Source organism: Neolamprologus brichardi, chromosome 4 (genome assembly GCF_056152115.1).
Source record: "Neolamprologus brichardi isolate AB-2024 chromosome 4, ASM5615211v1, whole genome shotgun sequence".
Lineage (NCBI taxonomy): Eukaryota > Metazoa > Chordata > Actinopteri > Cichliformes > Cichlidae > Neolamprologus > Neolamprologus brichardi.
In genome coordinates, this window is record NC_142107.1 from 24,943,866 (window position 1) to 24,965,373 (window position 21,508).

A 21,508-nucleotide genomic window follows, 5' to 3' on the forward strand; every position below is an offset into this window, starting at 1 on the left:
ATAAAAGGAGAACCCTGTGAATGATTAGATGACTGCTTATTCTTATTCTAATCGGATGAGCCCATGATGCTGATTACTTAAACCCTGAGCCTTCTTTCCTTCATAACATGGTCCTCCAAGCCGGAGCAGTGTTAGCGTCATGGATTCGCAGCAGCCATTGACTGAAGGTTTGAGACGTTCCAGTCGTGATAGTCGACCTCCTGCCCACCTGCACCAGTATGACGTTCAGTATCCTGGAAGTAGAAGAGCTACATGTGATACAGAGAGTCAAACTGAATGCCAGCACAGTGACAAAGACACACATGGGCTGCAGGATCCTGTCGGAGAGTCAGAAAGTCAACCAGAGACACGTCCTGCTCCTTTACCCACCAACCAAGATGAGGTCATGAGGGAACTCCTGACGACGATGAGAGAGATTAGACAACTTATGATTCTATCATTTCCTTCCCATTCTCGTAGCTCCAGATCTTCAATTCGCAGTGTCTCATCTGATGGAATCAAATCTTCTGTATGCAGTTTACGAGCCAGTCCTCAAACACATCAACAACATGAGCAGCTCCCAGTGATTGATACAGCAACCTGTCAATCACCCTTCCAGCTCCCACAGATTAGCCGTCAGTCTGGCTTAGTTACAGCTGCCAGCCCTCCTTTACCTAATTCAACAATATTAGATGCTGCAATCCCTTCAACTGGTTTGCCTAGACCAGTCCTTGCTACAGAAGATGAGACTCCCTTTGATTTCCTGGCCTTATCACGGCAGGATCCCCACCAGATCTCATGTGTTCAACCTGCTGTTCCTTTAGCTGAAGACCCTGTTCAACCTCTCATTTGCATATCTGACCACAAGCATTGCCCTCCTCTAGAGCAGCAACCAGCTACATCCAATGCCTCACATGAACAGAAACCTTTGATACCTGTTACTGCTAGCTCGGGTCACTCCTCTAGCACGAGAACACATGTATATAAGCTTGAAGGTCCTTCGTTTTCAGACCACACCCAGAGAAAACCTACACAATTAATAATGCCTTCACTGCAAGTCACCTAGCACTTTCAGACCACACCTACCCTGTATCATCTCTCCAACGGAGATACAAGCATCTTCAAGGTTACCCATTATTAATAAAGCAGCGCCACTCCTGCTCATAGGCTCAGATCATACTCACCTCATCACGCCTACTGCTCCATTGAGACAGGGACCATATGGGTCTCCTGCAGGAGTTAAAACCCAATTAGGATGGACACTTCAAGGTCCGATCACAGATTTTCAGCCCCAGAGCAGTACAGAGCATGTGCAGTGTTTGTTCACATCTCTCAGTTCATCTGCAGATGTACTGCGTTATCATGTTGAGAAGCTATGGCAACTAGACCTGAATACAGGGAGAAATCTGTGATCCGATCAAAGCAAGATCAACTGGCACTGGAACTCCTTGAACAGGCCACAAAAAGGGTTGAGATCAATGGTGTTAATCGCTACGCCACTCCTCTTCTTCGGATGGCAAACTTTCCTCCTTTGAATGTCCCTCCAACTGTAGTCATGTCTAGACTTCGCAACACTGAGGCTCGGTTAGCTAAAGATCCTGACAAAGCCATGTCTTACAAGGATCAGATTTTGAAATTGGAGCAAGCAGGCTATGTAGTTAAACTTAGCCCAGAGGAGATGCACAATAGCAAAGAAGCCTGGTATATTCCTCATCATATGACAAGTCACAACAATAAAGATTGCATAGTCTTTGACTGCTCTTTCACATTTCAAGGTCAGTGTCTCAATAAGTACCTATTGCCAGGACCAATCCTTGGGCCAACACTTCTCGGTGTTTTGTTGCGTTTTAGGCAACATTCAGTGGCAATAAGTGGCGACATCAAAGGCATGTTTCACCAAGTCCGTCTTCTGCCTCCTGATAAACCACTCCTCCGATTCCTGTGGCGTGACATGAACAAAGCAGCTTCCCCTTCAGTGTATGAGTGGCAGGTACTCCCCTTCGGTACGACCGGCAGCCCTTGTTGTGCAATCTATGCACTGCAGAAACATGTGAAGGAATATCAATCTGACAAAGATGTGCAGCCTTCAGTAATGCAGTGTTTCTATGTTGATAACTGCTTGCAGAGTTTTCCATCAGCAGAGTTAGCTCGAACACTCCTAGACAAATTAAGAAACCATCTATCAGAAGGAGGCTTCGACCTTCGACAGTGGGCCAGCAATAATCCTGTTGTGATTAGCCATCTACCATCTGAGGTAAGAACGGCAAGTAATGAACTTTGCCTGACTGAAGACAAGCCATCTGGCCCACATGAACGCACTTTAGGATTATTGTGGAATTGTGAGACTGACTTGTTTGCCTATAAATACAGAACTCTAGCCTCACACCCCACCACAATGCGTCGTATCTATTCAATTCAATTCAATTCAATTCAATTCAATTTTATTTATATAGCGCCAAATCACAACAAAAGTCGCCTCAAGGCGCTTCATAGATACAGAGAAAAACCCAACAATCATATGACCCCCTATGAGCAAGCACTTTGGCAACAGTGGGAAGGAAAAACTCCCTTTTAACAGGAAGAAACCTCCGGCAGAACCAGGCTCAGGGAGGGGCGGGGCCATCTGCTGTGACCGGTTGGGGTGAGAGAAGGAAGACAGGATAAAGACATGCTGTGGAAGAGAGACAGAGATTAATAACAGATATGATTCAATGCAGAGAGGTCTGTTAATACATAGAGAGCGAGAAAGGTGACTGGAAAGGAAACACCCAGTGCATCATGGGAATCCCCGGCAGCCTACGTCTATTGCAGCATAACTAAGGGAGGATTCAGGGTCACCTGGTCCAGCCCTAACTATATGCCTTAGCAAAAAGGAAAGTTTGAAGCCTAATCTTAAAAGTAGAGATAGTGTCTGTCTCCTGAATCCAAACTGGAAGCTGGTTCCACAGAAGAGGGGCCTGAAAACTGAAGGCTCTGCCTCCCATTCTACTTTTAAATACTCTAGGAACAACAAGTAGGCCTGCAGAGCGGGAGCGAAGTGCTCTAATAGGGTGATATGGTACTACAAGGTCATTAAAATAAGATGGGGCCTGATTATTTAAGACCTTGTATGTGAGGAGCAGGATTTTGAATTCAATTCTGGATTTAACAGGAAGCCAATGAAGGGAAGCCAAAACAGGAGAAATATGCTCTCTCTTTCTAGTCCCCGTCAGTACTCTTGCTGCAGCATTTTGGATTAGCTGAAGGCTTTTCAGTGAGTTTTTTGGACATCCTGATAATAATGAATTGCAGTAGTGCAGCCTGGAAGTAATAAATGCATGAACTAGTTTTTCAGCGTCACTCTGAGACAGGATATTTCTAACTTTAGAGATGTTGCGCAAATGGAAGAACGCAGTCTTACATATTTCTATGCAGTACTTGCTCATCTGTATGACCCATTAGGCTACTTACTCCCATTCACAACATGCGCCAAAACCTTGGTGCAAGAGCTATGGAGAAAAGACAGAGATTGGGACGATCCTTCCCTTCCACACAACCTCTTAGAGACATGGAAGTCCTGGGAAGAAGAACTTTGTTATCTTCCTCAAATTGCCATCCCACGTTGCTATACTTCTAAGGAAATGGACGGTTCTACCACAGTTTGAGACATTCATATCTTCTTTGACGCTTCGGAGCGAGCATATGGTGCTGTCACATATTTGAGATCAGATGATCTTGAAGGTCATGTGGAACTGAGTTTCTTGTTAGCTCGCTCACGTGTTGCTCCTAAACGGAATTTAACAATACCCAGACTGGAGCTATGCGCAGCCCTACTAGGCGCACGCCTCTGTGAGCTCATACAAACAGAACTCACCTTACCAGTCAGGACTACCACCCTTTGGACTGACTCGACAACTGTATTTCACTGGCTTCAGTCAGATTCCTGCCGTTTCAAGGTATTCGTAGGAGCCAGAGTCTCAGAAATTCAAAACCTCACAAACAACCAAGACTGGAGATACATCAATTCAGCCACAAATCCTGCTGATGTTCCTTAGCCCTAACAGGTGGACCGAGGGTCCCTCGTTTCTGCATGAACCTCCAAATAACTGGCCCACAGTTACAGATCTCCATCCTGATGATGATCAGACTGAGTTAAAGAAATCCTACTTTTTTGGTATTGTCAGTATCCCCTCCCATACATACACACCCAGCTTCAGAACCTATCATGAGCTATTGGATTTCACGGCTCGTTCACTCTCCAACCAAAAGGGTAACATTCCTCCTGTAGCTGATTATCTAACAGCAGAACAAGAAATCCTTCGTCAGGCACAACTGGACAGTTTCGGTGAAGATTTAGCCCGTTTACAGTCAGACAAACCCCTCTCATCCGACAGCCGTCTATTGTGTTTGTCACCAGTGTTGTGCAGGAATTCTGGACTTATCCATGTAGGAGGCCGACTACGGCAAAGCCCAGACTTGGAATTGAATGTCATTCACCCAATAGTACTTGATCCTGCTCATCCAGTGACCAAACTGATCATACAAAATTATGATGACAAACTGCATCATGCTGGTTCAGAAAGACTTTTTGCTGAAATACGTCGGAAATTTTGGATTCTCAGAGGAAGGGAAGCAGTACGCAGGCATCAGTATAGCTGCGCTGCATGTCAGAAATGGAGAGCACAGCCCATCATTCCAAAAATGTCAGACTTGCCTGCTGCTCGTCTTAGGTTATTCAAACCACCTTTCTACTCCACAGGAATAGACTGCTTTGGACCATACATGTTCAAGACCGGCCACAGATCGGAGAAAAGGTGGGGAATAATATTCAAATGTCTCACAACTCGGTGTATACATCTTGACCTCCTAAACAGCATGGATACCGACTCCTTCCTCATGGCCCTCCAATGATTCATTTCTCGACGAGGAACACCCCTGGAAATTATATGTGATCAAGGAACTAACTTCAAAGGAGGAGATAAGGAACTACGGGCAGCTTTTAACAACCTTGCTCCGACTCTACAGCCGGTCCTGATGACTAAAAGAATCCATTTCAAATTCAATCCCCCGCATGCACCCCATTTCGGTGGAGCCTGGGAGAGGGAGATACGTTCTGTGAAGAATGCTCTGAAGAGAACCATTGGTGCACAAATGGTCACTGAAGAGGTCTTAAGAACAGTCCTAATTGAGATTGAAGGTATTCTTAACTCAAAACCCCTAGGCTATGTATCCTCAGACATTGCAGATATTGATCCCATAACCCCAAACCTTCTCATTATAGGCCGACATGATTCGTCACTTCCCTTAGTGTCCTATTCTGATTCTGACCTCCTAGGTCGATGACGATGGCGACATGCACAAATATTGGCAGATCACTTCTGGCAGCACTTCATAAAAGACTATCTACCATCCCTCCAAAGAAGACACAAATGGCAGAAGAAAAACCCAGATCTCACATTGAACTCTGTTGTAATGATCATGGATTTACACCTTCCACTTGCCCTTTGGCCCGTGGGAAGAGTGACACGCCTCTTGAAAAGCCCAGGTGACCACATCAGAACCATGGAAGTCTTAGCACAGGATAAAACCTATATCCGCCCTGTCTCCTGTCTGATCCCCCTGCCCACGCTTCCAGACGAAGACTGATTCTGATAATATCAACATATTCCTACTAGAAATATGGGGCAGCTGTTGTAAAGACCCACCTTTTAGCACATCCCAGCACACCTACTCACTTCACCAGATGCACCTTGTTTAGTTCTCTCACCTTTGATTGGGTGTGGTGCTTGTCCTTATGGGCGACTGTGGCTCAGGGGGTTGGGAAGCGTATCTGTAACCGGAAGGTCGCCGGTTTGATCCCCGGGCTTTCTGTCCTGGTCGTTGTGTCCTTGGGCAAGACGCTTCACCTACCGCCTACTGGTGATGGTCAGAGGGGCCGATGGCGCGATATGGCAGCCTCGCTTCTGTCAGTCTGCCCCAGGGCAGCTGTGGCTACAACTGTAGCTGCCTCCACCAGTGTGTGAATGTGAGAGTGAATGAATAGTGGAATTGTAAAGCGCTTTGGGTGCCTTGAAAAGCGCTATATAAATCCAATCCATTATTATTATTATTATTATTATTATTATTATTATTATTATTATTATTATTATTATTATTATTATTATTAATTGCACTCACCTGTCACACATTATATAAGGACTGCATTCACTTTTGCCTCACTCTTTCTTCACTCCCACATGGGGCGGCAGCAGAGGTGAGGTTCTGTTTGGGTTTTGTATTTTATGTATTGTTAAGGTAATTAGTAACTCAAATCTGTTTTCTTTCAGCATTGGCAGTCCATGTGTGTCTTTCCTTCCTTCTTTGCTTTATTGATTTGAGAATAAAAGGAGAAGCCTGTGAATGATTAGACGACTGCTTATTCTTATTCTAGTCTGATGAGCCCATGATGCTGATTACTTAAACCCTGAGCCTTCTTTCCTTCATAACACTCTTCTTCTGACAAAGTCGTCTAAGGAAAGAAAGCTCCTCAGACGACGATGACCTGGATGACCGAGAACCTTCACCGACAAAGAAAGTCACAAACACTTTTCTTTATATTGTTTTTATATTTTATTTTCTGGCTTTTACAGTTTCTGACCAGCTGACCTGGTTAGTCCCTTTTTAGAAAGTATTATATTTAGTTATTTTTATATATTTTTACCACCAAATTTTCTTCCCTATCATTTTTACTTAATTATTTTACTCCTAGTGTTGGTGCCAAGCCCAGAAAAATGGCACCGTTGTGTTAGGAGGGGCATCGGGTGTAAAATCCACAGCAGAGCAAACATGTGGATCATAAAGGACATTTCCTTACAGATCGACCTCTGCCCCGGTTACTAATGACTGTGCTGCTGGACTTAACGCTGCGCCTGAGATCACAGACCAATTGTAAAGTCAGATGTGATGCTGATGGAGAGATTGGTGCAGGGCGATGGAGATGCAAATCGTTTCAGTGAGATCTCCTTCATGGAAGTGATGTGAGACACACGGAGCAGCCAAAGCTCCACGATGGCCATGCTCGGCCAATTTAGTTACTTCCTGTCTGGTTTTGGTCATTTGTTTCTTGTGTCTTGTATTTAGTCTTATTTGCTTGTCTTGATTAGTTTCAGCTGTTTTTGTTCCAGGCTCCTGATTAGTCCTCGTTGTGTCCGTGGACACAAAGCCTGTGGTTTCCTTTGTTCTCTGTCAGAGTCTCTTTCTGTTCGTTTGCTTGTGTATTGAATTATGTTTCTGGACTTTCGTTTCCCAGGAGATAAAGGTAGTGAAACACTGAAACATACAAAGCTTTTGTGCCAGAACAATCTGAAACCATCTCTGCTGTGACTCCTGCTGCCAATTTGTTATCTCTACATCTCGAGGATGCTTTTCTGTGAAACAGTGATGCAGATGAGCTCTTATTATGCCAGACTGTCAGTAATTATGATCATCACGTCAGGCCAGCGATGATCCAACAGGATGATCAGTGTGCTTCAGCTACGTTTTTAGTTTACCCAAAAATGTATATTTAAATTTAAAAAACTGACAAAATTGTTTTCTTTTTTTAAATAAAAAGGTCAAATTAATCACATTTTCAGGGGCTGATTCTGACCAATCGTCACATCTTCACCTCTAACCATGAATAAACTTTCCTGAGCGATGCTTCGTCCTGTAACACCTACATGTTGTTTTACTGAGGCTGGAGCACAACTGCTGTTGTTTATGAAATATTCACAACAGACACGTCGGGGAACGAAAGAAGGAAAGACAAAACTCATCTGACATGAAAATATGTTAAGAAAAAGATTGCCTGTAATTAATGAGTGTTTCTCTGTTGACAGTATAAATATACTCTTCATGGTGGCGTGTGTTGTTGTGAGCATATGCTTCAGCCAGTACCTTTTTATTAGCCTTGTCTGTGGTTACCACCATCGCTCTGGCAGCAAGAGCGCTAGAGCCAGAGCAGAGGAGAGGCGAGCTGGAACAAACCATTTTGGGAGGGGGGGTTATCTATACTTTTGTTGTTAAAATATTACATCTCAACCAAGTACTGTATGCTTTCTATATTTTTGTAGTGTATCACACAAGAAATATGACACTATCCTGTACCAAATATTGTCAAAAAAGTAAGAAATCTTTGGGGGTGCTTTGATTCATTTTGATTAAAATGAGCTTAAAACGCCCCTGGATCATTCCTCTCTGACCGCAGTCCTTACTTCCTGCTCTCTGTTGGTTTAAACCTTACTTTGGTGACATCTAGTGGAATGAAATAAGAATAACACCTCAGAGTGAAATAGTTCTTTGATTTTAACCTGAAAAGTTGCATTTTATATATCTCTGTTTATTAACTCGTAATCAAACTGTTTTCTTCCACCACTTACCTCACAGAATAGTCACAAACATTTTTATGTGTTCTTTCTTTCTTATTTATTTATTTCTTTTCATCTTTACTGCTTTTTCTTTAAAATAGTCAAAAATATTGCACACATGCCAACCCTCCCGATTTTTCCGGGAGAATCCCGAATTTCAGTGCCCCTAATCTCCCGGAGCCACCATTCTCCCGAATTTCTCCCGATTTTCCACCCTGACAACAAAATTGAAAAACCATATCCCAGATTGGCCCAGCCAATTCCAGTTTCCAACAATGGCTACTACTACTGCAGCTACTTAGCTTTAATATTGCTCTTATTACTCTTTCTGGGTCGCATAATACACTTTTAACATATTTTCAGGTGAGAATGTAAACTTCAGATATCTGAGCCGGGGAGAACAGCAAACTCCTGTCTCTTCTTCAAATCTCTGCGGACTTTCGCTACTCAGGTTAAACATTATATATAAGTCACTTAAATAACTCATACATGTTATTGTTTGACTTTTTTCAGTGTTTTTTTTCCTGAGTAAATCGGTTTGGCTGTGATTAAAGTTACTAGATTAGATTAAATAAAACTTTATTAATCCCTCAGGACGGTTTTCACACAGCTGAATAAACATCAAACGGAAAACTGATTAAACAGAAGCGTGAGATGGTCGAGAGTTTATAATTTAGAAATAGTTATAATTTAGATAGCAAGGAGCAGACGGCAGTTTCACTCCACCGAGAGAGCTCGTGACATAATTCTGAAGGCTAGACCGACCACAGTCGCTCATTTCCGGTCTACCTGGCTTTCGGAGGACCCGGCCCACTTAGACCGCGAAGGCCGGGTCCTCAGGTGGACGCAGCCTCTGAATTTGGACCCTCCCGCTGTTTCCGACCGGACAATAATAACGGAGACATTTAACTTGTTTTATCCGATAAATAAACCCTGTAAAATTCATTTTTTTGTATTTAATGTATACCCCCCCCCCCCAATACCCCCCTACAGCCCTTTTGAATGTCTACCTAATTCTGAGGTCTCAAGGTTGGCAAGTATGAAATATTGTTGTACTAATGTTGTTCACATATATTGTATATGCGTTTGAATAGTATTTGTATAACTATATTAAATGTACAGATGTGGCTTTAACCCTGCTGGGTTCATAGCCTCAGGTCAGCACACACTCACAGCAGGACAGTGAAAATACCCACAAAATGACATTTTACAGCCTTAGATGAATTATACTTCAGCCATTTTCTTCTTCTATCAAGCGAACTTTATCACAAAATATGTAATTTTAAAGGATTTATGTTAATTCTAGGTAATTCTAGTGAATTATCGCTGCGACGAAACGGATTTTAGTCGATGATGGTGATGATATCGTATTCAAAGGTGAATAATGGCGACATCGGTGCTGAAACCTTGCTTTGTTTCATGTTTAGTGACTCCGAGTTACAGAATTTGGTCTTTTCCCCTGCCCACATCCGCTGACTCAGATTTGTTCTATCATTTTTCCACGTTCTGACTTTCTTCTAGGAGAAGAATCTCCTAGAATCTAGGAGATTCTCGGAGAAGCTGGTAGAAACTTCTCCCGGTGACGTCACCACGCAGAGCTCACCGCGGAGCACTCTGATTGGACGAGAGTCACGGGAAAGCTCGAGAACTCACGAGAAGTCAGCGAGGAACGTATAAAGTCACGGTGCCGGTTAGAGACCCTGACATCAGACCACCGACAGGAGCTGGACGAGACAAACGCTGCAGAGGAGAAGCACAAGAGCTTCATTCATCTTCTAAACGATCTTCATCTGTCAGCCAGAGTGAGTTTCATTTATAGTTTATTTGAAATAATGTTCTCTTCAACGAAATTAGTTTCTTAAATATTAGGCTTAAGAAATGTAATGTTCAGGGATACTTTTAAAACTTATTTAATTAAGCTTCATTCATTAGTGGCTGGACGAAAACTCAAAATTTACAATTCCTCTACATCTTTATGAAATAAGCTTTATTTTTTAACTTTTTATTTAAGTGTTAAAGTGTTCTTCCGGTGTTGGAAAAGTGTCAATTATAAAAGATAACTATTGCAGTATTTGATTTAAAAATGTTTAAAGAAAACCTTATTTAAAAATCTACTGATTTTTAAATAATCTTACTTAAATAATCTACTTAAAATCTACTTATTTTAAAAATCTACTGATTTTTAAATAAGGTTTTCTTTAGACATGAGGTGGATTTATATCTGTACCCAGCACCTAAAATCATGGCTGCCCTCTAGAAAATACAGTATTAATCGTGCAGAGTCATGAGACCATATTCAATAATAAATATATACTTAAATGACTCAGTTGGACTAGGGAAGACTGTACTGATTTATTTTTAAATGCAGCAATGTTTAATGCAAGATTTAAAAAAATATTTAGTTATATTTAAAACTTAAAATCTCAACATTACAAATTGTACAACTTTGTTATTTTAAGGACCCATAGTTTGACTTCATTTAGCGCTCCATAAACAGAAGTTGTTGTTGCCTCTGTCAGTATTTGTTAATGTTCCTCTCTGATGTTTTCTCCTCCTCTTTAGGAGACTAAGTCAAAGTAATCAAGATGTCTTCAGCTAAAGGCGTAGCGATCGGCATCGACCTGGGCACCACCTACTCCTGTGTGGGGGTTTTCCAGCACGGGAAAGTAGAAATCATCGCCAACGACCAGGGCAACAGGACCACCCCCAGCTATGTGGCCTTCACAGACAGCGAGAGGCTCATCGGGGATGCAGCCAAGAACCAGGTGGCTCTGAACCCCAGCAACACTGTGTTTGATGCCAAGAGGCTGATTGGAAGAAAGTTTGATGAACCTGTGGTGCAGGCGGACATGAAGCACTGGCCCTTCAAGGTGATTTCAGACGGTGGGAAGCCCAAAATCGGAGTGGAGTACAAAGGGGAGGACAAGGCCTTCTACCCCGAGGAGATCTCCTCCATGGTGCTGGTGAAGATGAAGGAGATCGCAGAGGCCTACCTGGGCCAAAAGGTGTCCAACGCTGTCATCACGGTCCCGGCGTACTTCAACGACTCCCAGCGACAGGCCACTAAAGACGCGGGCGCCATCGCGGGCCTCAACGTCCTGAGGATCATCAATGAGCCCACGGCGGCCGCCATCGCCTACGGTCTGGACAAAGGCAAGTCAGGAGAGAGAAACGTCCTGATCTTTGACCTGGGTGGGGGCACCTTCGACGTGTCCATCCTGACCATCGAAGACGGTATCTTTGAGGTGAAGTCCACGGCCGGAGACACCCACCTGGGTGGAGAGGACTTTGACAACCGCATGGTGAACCACTTTGTGGAGGAGTTCAAGAGGAAGCACAAGAAGGACATCAGCCAGAACAAGAGAGCCTTGAGGAGGCTGCGCACAGCTTGTGAGAGGGCCAAGAGGACCCTGTCCTCCAGCTCCCAGGCCAGCATCGAGATCGACTCTCTGTTTGAGGGCGTCGACTTCTACACATCCATCACCAGGGCTCGCTTTGAGGAGCTGTGCTCTGACTTGTTCAGGGGAACCTTGGAGCCGGTGGAGAAGTCCCTGAGGGACGCCAAACTGGACAAGGGACAGATCCACGATGTCGTCCTGGTGGGAGGCTCCACCCGAATCCCCAAAATCCAGAAGCTGCTGCAGGACTTCTTCAACGGCCGGGAGCTGAACAAGAGCATCAACCCGGATGAGGCCGTGGCTTATGGTGCCGCCGTCCAGGCCGCCATCCTCTCGGGCGACACCTCGGCCAACGTTCAGGATCTGCTGCTGCTGGACGTGGCGCCTCTGTCCCTGGGCATCGAGACGGCCGGAGGGGTCATGACGGCCCTGATCAAACGCAACACCACCATCCCCACCAAGCAGACCCAGACCTTCACCACCTACTCCGACAACCAGCCCGGCGTCCTGATCCAGGTCTACGAAGGAGAGAGAGCCATGACCAAGGACAACAACCTGCTGGGCAAGTTTGAGCTGACGGGGATCCCGCCCACCCCGCGAGGCATCCCGCAGATCGAGGTCACCTTCGACGTCGACGCCAACGGCATTTTGAACGTGTCTGCGGTGGACACGAGCACCGGCAAAGAGAACAAGATCACCATCACCAACGATAAGGGCCGACTGAGCAAAGAAGAGATCGAGAGGATGGTGCAGGACGCAGAGAAATACAAAGCTGAGGACGACCTTCAGAGGGACAAAATCGCCGCCAAGAACTCCCTGGAGTCCTACGCCTTCAACATGAAGAGCAGCGTGCAGGACGACAACCTGAAGGGCAAAATCAGCGAGGAGGACAAGAAGAAGGTGGTGGAGAAATGTGACGAGGCCATCACCTGGCTGGAGAACAACCAGCTGGCTGATAAAGAGGAGTACCAACACAAGCAGAAAGAGCTGGAGAAAGTGTGCAACCCCATCATCAGCAAGCTGTATCAGGGAGGGATGCCCACTGGTGCTACCTGTGGAGAGCAGGCACGAGCTGGCTCCCAGGGTCCCACTATTGAGGAGGTGGACTAAAGAGGCCCTGAAGATGGACTCTGAGCTCACTGGGACTGTTGAACACTCACATCGGACTCTTTAGCTGTGTCCCAAAACGTCGGCTGCATCCTCTGGAGGCCGCATTTGAAGGCCGATTATGTCACAGCCAGGCGACGAAGGCTGTCCCAATTCGTCGACTCCTTCAAACGCGGCCGACAAATGCGTCCTTCATTCCCCCGAATTTGAAGGATGGGTCAAGTGTGTCCTTCGTGGCCCACCACATCCCAGAATTCATAGCGTGGCCCAGCCAAATTTCAGCTGCCAACAATGGCGGCCGCTACTAAGTTTTAAAATTACTCTTATTAATCTTTCTGGGCTACAAAATAAACTTTTAACATATTTTAAGGCGAGAAAGTAGCTGTGTAAATTACAAATATCTGCTTGGTTTATCAAGACATCGTATATTTGCAAAAGTGTGCCGACATTTTTGGAGACGTCTGTTACTCACCCGCTCGATAGCAAGCCAATGGTCACTCCAGCCGGCGAGAGCAGCGGACTCCCGGCTTCATCGTTTTCAGACCCCTGCTCTTTCGCTACTCAGGTTAAACATGATATATTAGTCACTCAGATAACTTAAAAATGTAATTGTTTGGCTTTTTTGGGTGTTTTATTTGTTCTGGAGTAAATCGGTTTGGTTGAGATCAAAGTTATTAGATTATTAGATTAAATAAAACTTTATTAATTCATCGAGTGGGTTCCTCCGGAAACAGAAGTGTGAGATGGTCGAGAATTTACGCCAGTGTCCTTTTATATTTTAGATAGCAAGGAGCAGACGGCCGAGTTTATTAAACTCTACCGACACAGCGGTGACGCTAATCTGAAGGCTAGACCATCCCATTTCACAGCCTCGCACTTCTGGCCTTCTTGGTCTTTGAAGGACCCGGCCCACGTCGACCGCGAAGGCCGGGTCCTCCGAAGGATGCAGCCGACGTTTTGGGACACAGGTTTTGACTTCAAACTATTGGCCTCATGTTAGTTTATGTTATTTATAATGTGTAAATGAAAAAGTGAAGGAACAACTATACTTGTGTTCATGATTTTAATATTCTTGCGATGCTGGATTTTGCAATAAAAACAGTCATTAAATACATTTATGTTTTTCTTTGTTTAATTTACCATGTTGTCATACATATCGCTGCATTTTGAAACATTTCTCCATCTGAATTTTGTCATCCAGTTAGACCAGAGATCATTAATACTGAATTTTTGTGCAAACTGTTTGAGGCCTTTAGGTAAAAAGAGGATCAGGAAACCATCTCTGTACAAGGATAAATCAAGAACGCATGGCACCGTATATATGAAAACAGGCACTGCAGTATGCAGAAATACCACTAGATGTCACTATTTAACACCTTTCAGAGCCTGAATGACACATTTTTATCAGAACTGAGCAGCTTTACAGCATTCATGCACAACAATCAATACTGCCACCACCTCTCATTTTCTTTTTCCAGTAAAGACAAACTCACCTAATTTTCTCATTAGTGTACGGTGAAATTGGTTTCTTTTAATTTTGAACAAATTGAAAAAAAAAGTGTATGCACAGGACTAACTGCCACAAGATGAAGAAATAAGTGCAGATCAATCAAGACATTTTATATTACTTACATAATTTAGCTGAATAAAGACATTGGTAACCCACAATGATAGTAAATGTCCTGTATTGAAAGTTGATGAGAAAATACTGAGTAATTGGAGGAAATTTACGACAGAGGACTGCAGCTTTATGTAACTATTTAATGCCTAATATTATGATTTTTACTTTTTAATGCATAAAAAAGTCTAATTAGGCACAACTGGAATGTTCCTTTTGCTGAACCAAGAGTCCAAAATGGCTGCAAATGGGTCAATCTTTAACATGTCTAAAATACGAAAGGTCAAAATATTTTCTATATTGTAAGATCTGAACATGTTCAGCTCTGTCTGTCTGTTTATCAGTGCCACCATCTCCAGACCGAAGATCACTATCCTGTAAAACCTTCTCTTTCACTCTTGCTGCTCTCCTGTTTCTCATCATGCCTGACAGTTGGCTCCACCCACTCCACCCGGGCTGCACTCTCTTCTTCACCTCTCTTGTGCACTGTCTGTTGTTGTGGGTGGTTGACCCCAGGTATTTAAACCAATCAACTTTCGCCACCTTTGCACCTTGCATGTTTTTTTTCCACCTGTCTACCTCTCATCAGAATCAGAATCAGAATACTTTATAGTATTTTTTAGTGCTCCATTATAAACAAATTCACACACCTGTGACACGTGACACACAACACCTTTTGCTTCCACTGACTTTTATTCCTCTTTCCTCCAGAGCATACCTCCACTTCTTAAAGCTCTCCTCTACCTACTCCCGACGGTCACTACAGATCTGAGTGTTATCTGCAAATATCATAGACTAGACCTCATCTATCAGGCTGTCCATCACTATGAAAAAATCAGCACACCACCTCACATATCATACATGTACACCATATATATTATTTCCTGTACATTCTTTATTATAATATTTTTACAATATCTTATTAGCTTCAGGAGATTTCTACATAAATCCCTGCTGTAGTTCATCGTGTGAATAATCTTTGGTTTTTAAAGCTCTCCCTCTCCGGCTGAATTTATAAGTTCTGGATATTAACCGCAGTCTCGTAAAAATAATCATGAAATCAAGCCTTGGAGCGTTTGTACTAGATTATTAATATCATGTAGGTCGGTTTATTTATACCCTTTTATTTGTGAAGCGGGACCCTTGTCGGAAGTAGAAGACAGCAGTTTCCGGTCACCGCTCTGAGTCCCGCCCCGCCAGCCCGTGCCATCTTGTGTTTAGCAAGAACAAAAACGGGGGAAGAAAACACGCCCGGCCCGGGGACGGGGCGCGGATTTTCAGGCTGCTTTTTAGGCGTGTTTTTCAGAAAAGTTGGTGCAGCTGGACAGTATGCTCGGAGGAGCAGCGGCGTGGAGAAACAGCAGCCACACCCCGCAGGACGGCTCCGGTTAACGTTAGCTCTCAGGCTATCCGAGCTAAGCTAACCAGTTAGCAGCGGCTAAGATCGCAGGACGAAGGCGAGCTTCGAGTCTGAGCCGGTCTGTGACATCTGGAAACCCCGCATTAACTTCACAAATATCAGCAGTGACCTGGGTGGAAATGCCCCGGACGTGGTGGTGACTGTTTGCGGAGAGGGATTCCGGGCTATGAGGATTGAGGTCCACTGTTAGCTCGGCTGCTATCGGTTGTTTTTCGGTTCAGAGCGGAACCACAATAAGCCGCGGTGAGTACCGTTAGTTAGCGGCTCCACACGGGCTAAGTGGAGGGCCCCTAATGTGCCAGTGCTTTTTAAAAGATATTCGTAAAGAAAAATAGTAAAAATGTCACCGTAGCTAAAGTATTTGTGATCATTTTTTAGTCGTTAAGAGAGAGATGTTAAAGTTGGGAGTTTGGCGCAGTAAACCTGCAGGTATTTTTTGATGTTGTTGTTTTTACATTACTGTCCTACATTTTTCTGTTGCTTTGCTTTTTTTTCAGGTGTATTTAGTAAGATAATTGATAATTACGAGCAAACCTAACAAATCCAAGCTAGGACACGCAGTCATCTAAATCTGACCCAGCAGTCTCCAAGCAGTCGTTCGTGTAACTGAAAGTATATCAGTGTTTTTAGAGAAACGATCTGAGTTTAAATGCCGAACAAAACAGCCAATAACCGGCTTACTAAAACAGCTGATAAGATATCTGTGAGGGTGGAGTGCAGGCCGTTTTGGAGCTTCTGTATCCAAATCAAACTATCTTAATGGATGTGAGCTTTCCGTTTTGGACCAGCTCTCCATGCAGTGCTTATGTAAGCCTTAAAATCAGAGCCACACATCTCCAGTGTCCTTATTTCCTCCTAAATAACATTGGAGAAATTGGGTTTGTTATAAAGACCCCAACTCTCCTCCTCCTGCCTCAGGAGATTTGGCATCAAGTCACGGAAAAGCATTCAGCTTTCACTTTGTGTAACTGTTACATGTTCGTGTGGTCGTGCAGTTTGAGGACATGTTAGGAAAGTTTGGGCCACACGCTCGTATCAAACCTCTTACGTTTGACTAAAAATGAGCCATTGGCCTCCACATGACTGCACAACGCTCGCAACATCTTGGCTTTAATTATGCAAAACTGTTTGCAGCTCCGAGCTAAAATTCAGCCATGTGATCGAGGTCATTCAGCCCCACTGACGCACAACATTTCACATCATGCTTTGTTTAAAAAGAGCAGTCTGTGGCTCTGCTTCCCTTTTTCCTTTCTCTTGATTTTATTGCCAAACAAAAATGTAACTTGACTGAACAAGTTTGTTTTTCCATGTAGGAAGTTGAGGAAACTTGCTTTCCTAGTCTTGCGTGTTCAAGCTTGCGGGAGCGGTCCCGTTCCTCAGAACAGGGACAAAAATAGAAACCACGAGATGTCTTCTCGCCTCAGAAACGACGGCTGCAGTTAACCGTGAACCTGAGAAGTCAAACAATAATGGCGACCGACCTTTGTTACTCGACACGCAGCAGCATGCGTCCCAAAGCTCGAGTCTGATGTTTCATAAAATTTTACCTAGCCATGAACACAACAAAGACCTTATGCAACAGAGTCAACATGACCCCATTTGAATGCTGCTGTTATTTCTACTGTGATCATCTTTGTCGGGCATCTGCACAGCCTCAGAAATGCGTTAAAAAAGATTGTAAAGGGCCCAAATGTCTGAAAAGTTTTTTTTAAGTAATATGAAAGGTTTAAAAAGAGAAATTTGTGGAGACGTTTGTCTTTGAGGTCCACATGAGGCTGTTACCTGGAGCAGCTGGCAGTAGGCCTGGAGATGTGATCTGTAGTGGATTATACACAGATAACAGAATCAGTGCAGTTTTAAGTGGATTTTAAACATTTTTTAAATTTAGGTCTTTGTCAGACTAACGGGAAGTAAAGCTGTAAGAATCGAACAGACTTTAATCACTAAAAGTGGAATTGTTCCTCAGAAAATGAGGGGCTTGTTACCCCATAAATACACACAGTATGTGTCTGCAGTGTTGGTGCTTCACCGTTTTATCAGCTGCACATCTTCACACCACACCAGAAACATTTAGACCGTACGAGGTCTTTTATTTTGGAAATTGGCCTGGTTCTCTTCCTGTCTGTTCTGAGTCTGGCTTCTTCAGCCGCCATCAAAAACAAGTCTGATGCTAATTTGAACTACACTGTAATAATAATAATAATAATAATAATAATAATAATAAATTTTATTTATGAGTGCCTTTCAAGTCACCCAAGGACACTTTACAATAGGATAAAACACTTAGTAAAACAATGGCAGAATAAGAACAATAAAACAAAAGCACAAGATAAAATTAACAAACAGTGGATTCACAGTGAATATGCAGATTTAAACAGATGAGTTTTGAGTTGGGATTTAAACTGTGGGAGAACCAATGTTTCTTATTTCTGGGAGCAAAGCAGCTGAAAGCTCTGCTTCTCATGGTGGTAGAGCTTTCAGCTGTGGAGAGCTGCTTCTCAAATGTCCCTGTCACATACGCAGTCGTTGTATTTAACACCTTTTATTTATCTTAGTGCTTCACAGGTGACTGACGAGCCAATGAGAAGGCTCAAAATGTAATTCAGCTGAACAGTTGATGAGCAGCTTAAAGATGAAACATCCAGTTACATTTTAAAGTGGTCTGTGGGCACAGTAAGAAGACATAAAAACAATTTGAATTAAACGTGATAATAAAAATACAGCAATGCTCAGCGTTGTTAGAATACTAGGAAATCAAACTCTACTATCCGATTTCACTACCACAAGAATTAAAAAGCATAATTGTTTTTAAATAAAGATTTATGGACCCAACAGATGAGATGCCTCAACACTGCTGCTGTTCAACAAGCTTTTAATAATGGAAATATTTACTCACAAAGGGTGTACAGAAATAAAAAAAGAGACATGAGCTAAAATAAACAGAAATTGAAAATGACACAGTGCGTCAAAGGATTTGGAAGCTTCTCCTCTGAACTAGTCCTGAAAATCTAAACTGGAAATGGCAGCGCTGCTGACTCAGCTCAGCCTGAACTTGTCTTATTTATAAACATGCTCTAAAGTTGCTGCTGATGGACACCAAGCCATGATGGACCAAGATGCTAGCTGGTGACCGCCGTGCTTCGCCTTCAGCACTAAAAGCTAATAAATCAGGAGGGAGAGGGCAGGTTAATGAGAGTGACAATAATAAAAACAAAACAGACAGCTGGAGTGACCTCGTAGCAGCAGATCTGTGAAGGCGTATTCAGTTAATCTGAAGTCTTTAGAATCACTTTGCTCACATTTAGTATCACTTTATTTTTTTGGGGGGGGGCAAACAAAAGGAAGAAAAGCAAAACAAAAATTGGCGTGTTTGCATTTTCATAATTTTGGGAAGGTGCCCTAAATGTCTTTCCTGATGACATCCGAGGTAATGTGAGATAAAATCCATCAGAAAGTCAAACCTCAAACATAAGAGGAAATAAAGAGTACCAGAATTAGGGCTCGGCCATATTATACAGTTCACGGTAATACCGTTAGGCAACGATAAGAAAATGAAACGCGCATGCGCAGTGCCTTTGTTTTCATACGCACATGGCCGAAAAATCATGGCGGCGACGGAGAATGAGAAGGGAGAAAGCAGATCATTGAGTGAAACGGATGAACCAGAACTGGTTTGTAAAAATGCTGCAACTTCAGTGATGTGGAACTGGTTTGTGTTTGTCCGTCAGATACACAACAAAGCACATTTTTTGTAGAACATGCAAGCGGCTGTTATTGCCGTATTTGTCAGACTACAGTGCTCGTAAATCTGGGAATAATCTGGGTCCTAAACTCAGTTTCTTCAGGTCCCAAAGTCAAACGAACACTGCAGCATCACTGAGAGTTAAAAACTGTCTAAATTCTTTCATCTGTAATAAAACGATCAGTGTTGCTGCTTTACCAGGTGTAACAATGAAGTTTAACATCCAGGCATCCATGAAAACAGAATTATTACACTTAACGGAGTTCGAAGTTAACAGGAAGTTAGCTCGCTAGTTAGCTAAACATGATATAGCATGTTCTGACTGAGAGATTTCTGAAGCATTCAAACGTACAGCTCTACTGTCACTTCCAACATAAATGAAGTCAGAAAACTAAACAGCAGTGACGTTTGTAGGGTTACTGAAGTTGGGCTAGCTGCTATATAATGTTGTGCTACATGATCGCTAGCTACACAGCTATGTTAGCATAACACAGACCTTCCCAAAGTGTGGGGCCCGCCTCCTAGGGGGGGGGAGCAGAATGAAAAGAGGGGGGGGGAACAAAATATGGGTGTGTGTGGTTGGAGGATGTGTGCGGGCGCACATGCACGCGCGAAAAGGGGGAGGGGGCGCGAACATTTTTCTTGTAAAACAAGGGGGGCCCAGCAAAAAAAAGTTTGGGAACCACTGGCATAACATAAACAGTGAAGCTGGAGGATGAACGCTAACTTTTTTCCACTCGATAAAAGTTAACATGAAGGTTCCTGATGGTTAGAGACAAATGCAATCGCATGGCAGGATGCTGTAAACGGACCAAACTTCAGTCAGGAGTTTTAACTTCAGTGGATATTATACATGGTTATGCTCAGAATATGTCAGCACATTTCTACTGGAAATGCCTTTTGGTTAAAGTTTCAGCAAAGAATTTGCATTTGCACTGTTAAATTTTTATACAGCTTTAATGCACATAAAAACAGCTGCTTGTTTAAGTGAAATAAATGGATGTTTTTTTGCACTAGTAAAGTTGTGGAGTTGTATTTTGTCTCGCATCAATTATATCGTCAGTTATATCGTTATCGCAAATTTTCAAATATATATCGTGATAAATATTTCGGGCATATCGCCCTGCTCTAACCAGAATCAATAAACTGTACTCTGTGAATAAAATGATGCACACACAGTAATGAACACCCTTTAACTGTGGTATTACCATTGATGTTTCTTAGTTTTCCAACCAATAGATGCACAAAATTCACAGCCAAATATTTATCAAAGTGGATTTTTAAATACTTTAAGACCAGCATCTGGTTCATCGGGCGGGTTCGCCTGAAAAACCTGAGAAATACCACTATAATGTTACTGATATCAGTGTTGTCTCATTTTAAATTGAAATGCTAATGCTACAAAATACTTCCAACATTGCTTCTACACATTTACAGTTGTTCAGTAAACGGAGACTAAAATGACATATTTAAGTTTTGTTTTAAACGTGTGATTGATTTCTTATGTAACGCTGAACAGTAAAGCAGAGAATAGAGCAGTAATGATTACTTATGTGGAGATTTAAACCCATTGTGCAGTTGTTGTAGTGTTGAAGGAACTCAGTCTTCAGTTTGGGTCTTTAAAAGCATTAAATTAGAATTTCAAAGGGTGTTCAGAGATGCAGTGAAGGGTGACTGACACGATAAAGGTCTCTAGCTCGATGCCACGGTGATGTTTTAGGCAAATTAAGGTGCTGCTTCCCCCTCTCTGCTGTCATATTTTCAGACGGGTAGTGTTTCTTCTGACTGTAGCGGCAGGCTGTCGAGCGCCACGCCACACATAATTATACATAATGTTTATAAGTGCTTTCAGGTCAGGGGGCAGGATGGTGGGAATCTGTC

At 43.1% G+C, this 21,508-nt stretch overlaps 2 protein-coding genes across 4 annotated transcripts in view; both read left to right on the top strand.

Annotated features, from left to right (window-relative positions):
• Positions 1-10,035: 10,035 nt before the first annotated feature.
• On the top strand, positions 10,036-13,943 carry LOC102787506 (heat shock 70 kDa protein 1). The gene is made up of 2 exons (XM_006805275.3): positions 10,036-10,144; positions 10,905-13,943. Exon 2 carries the CDS (start codon positions 10,928-10,930, stop codon positions 12,848-12,850), a length of 1,923 nt encoding a protein of 640 aa, XP_006805338.1. The 5' UTR covers positions 10,036-10,144; positions 10,905-10,927; the 3' UTR covers positions 12,851-13,943.
• A 1,702-nt stretch (positions 13,944-15,645) lies between these two features.
• taok2a (TAO kinase 2a) overlaps positions 15,646-21,508 on the top strand; it is a 29,357-nt gene continuing 23,494 nt past the window's right edge. For all 3 annotated transcript variants that reach the window (XM_087840153.1, XM_087840154.1, XM_087840155.1), the window contains exon 1: positions 15,646-16,128. The gene's annotated coding sequence lies outside the window, so the exon portion shown is untranslated. The remainder of the gene's footprint in view (positions 16,129-21,508) is intronic.

Bases quoted from the DNA above. Each gene is read 5' to 3' on its own strand.
- LOC102787506 (XM_006805275.3), top strand. From the start codon at position 10,928: ATGTCTTCAGCTAAAGGCGTAGCGATCGGCATCGACCTGGGCACCACC.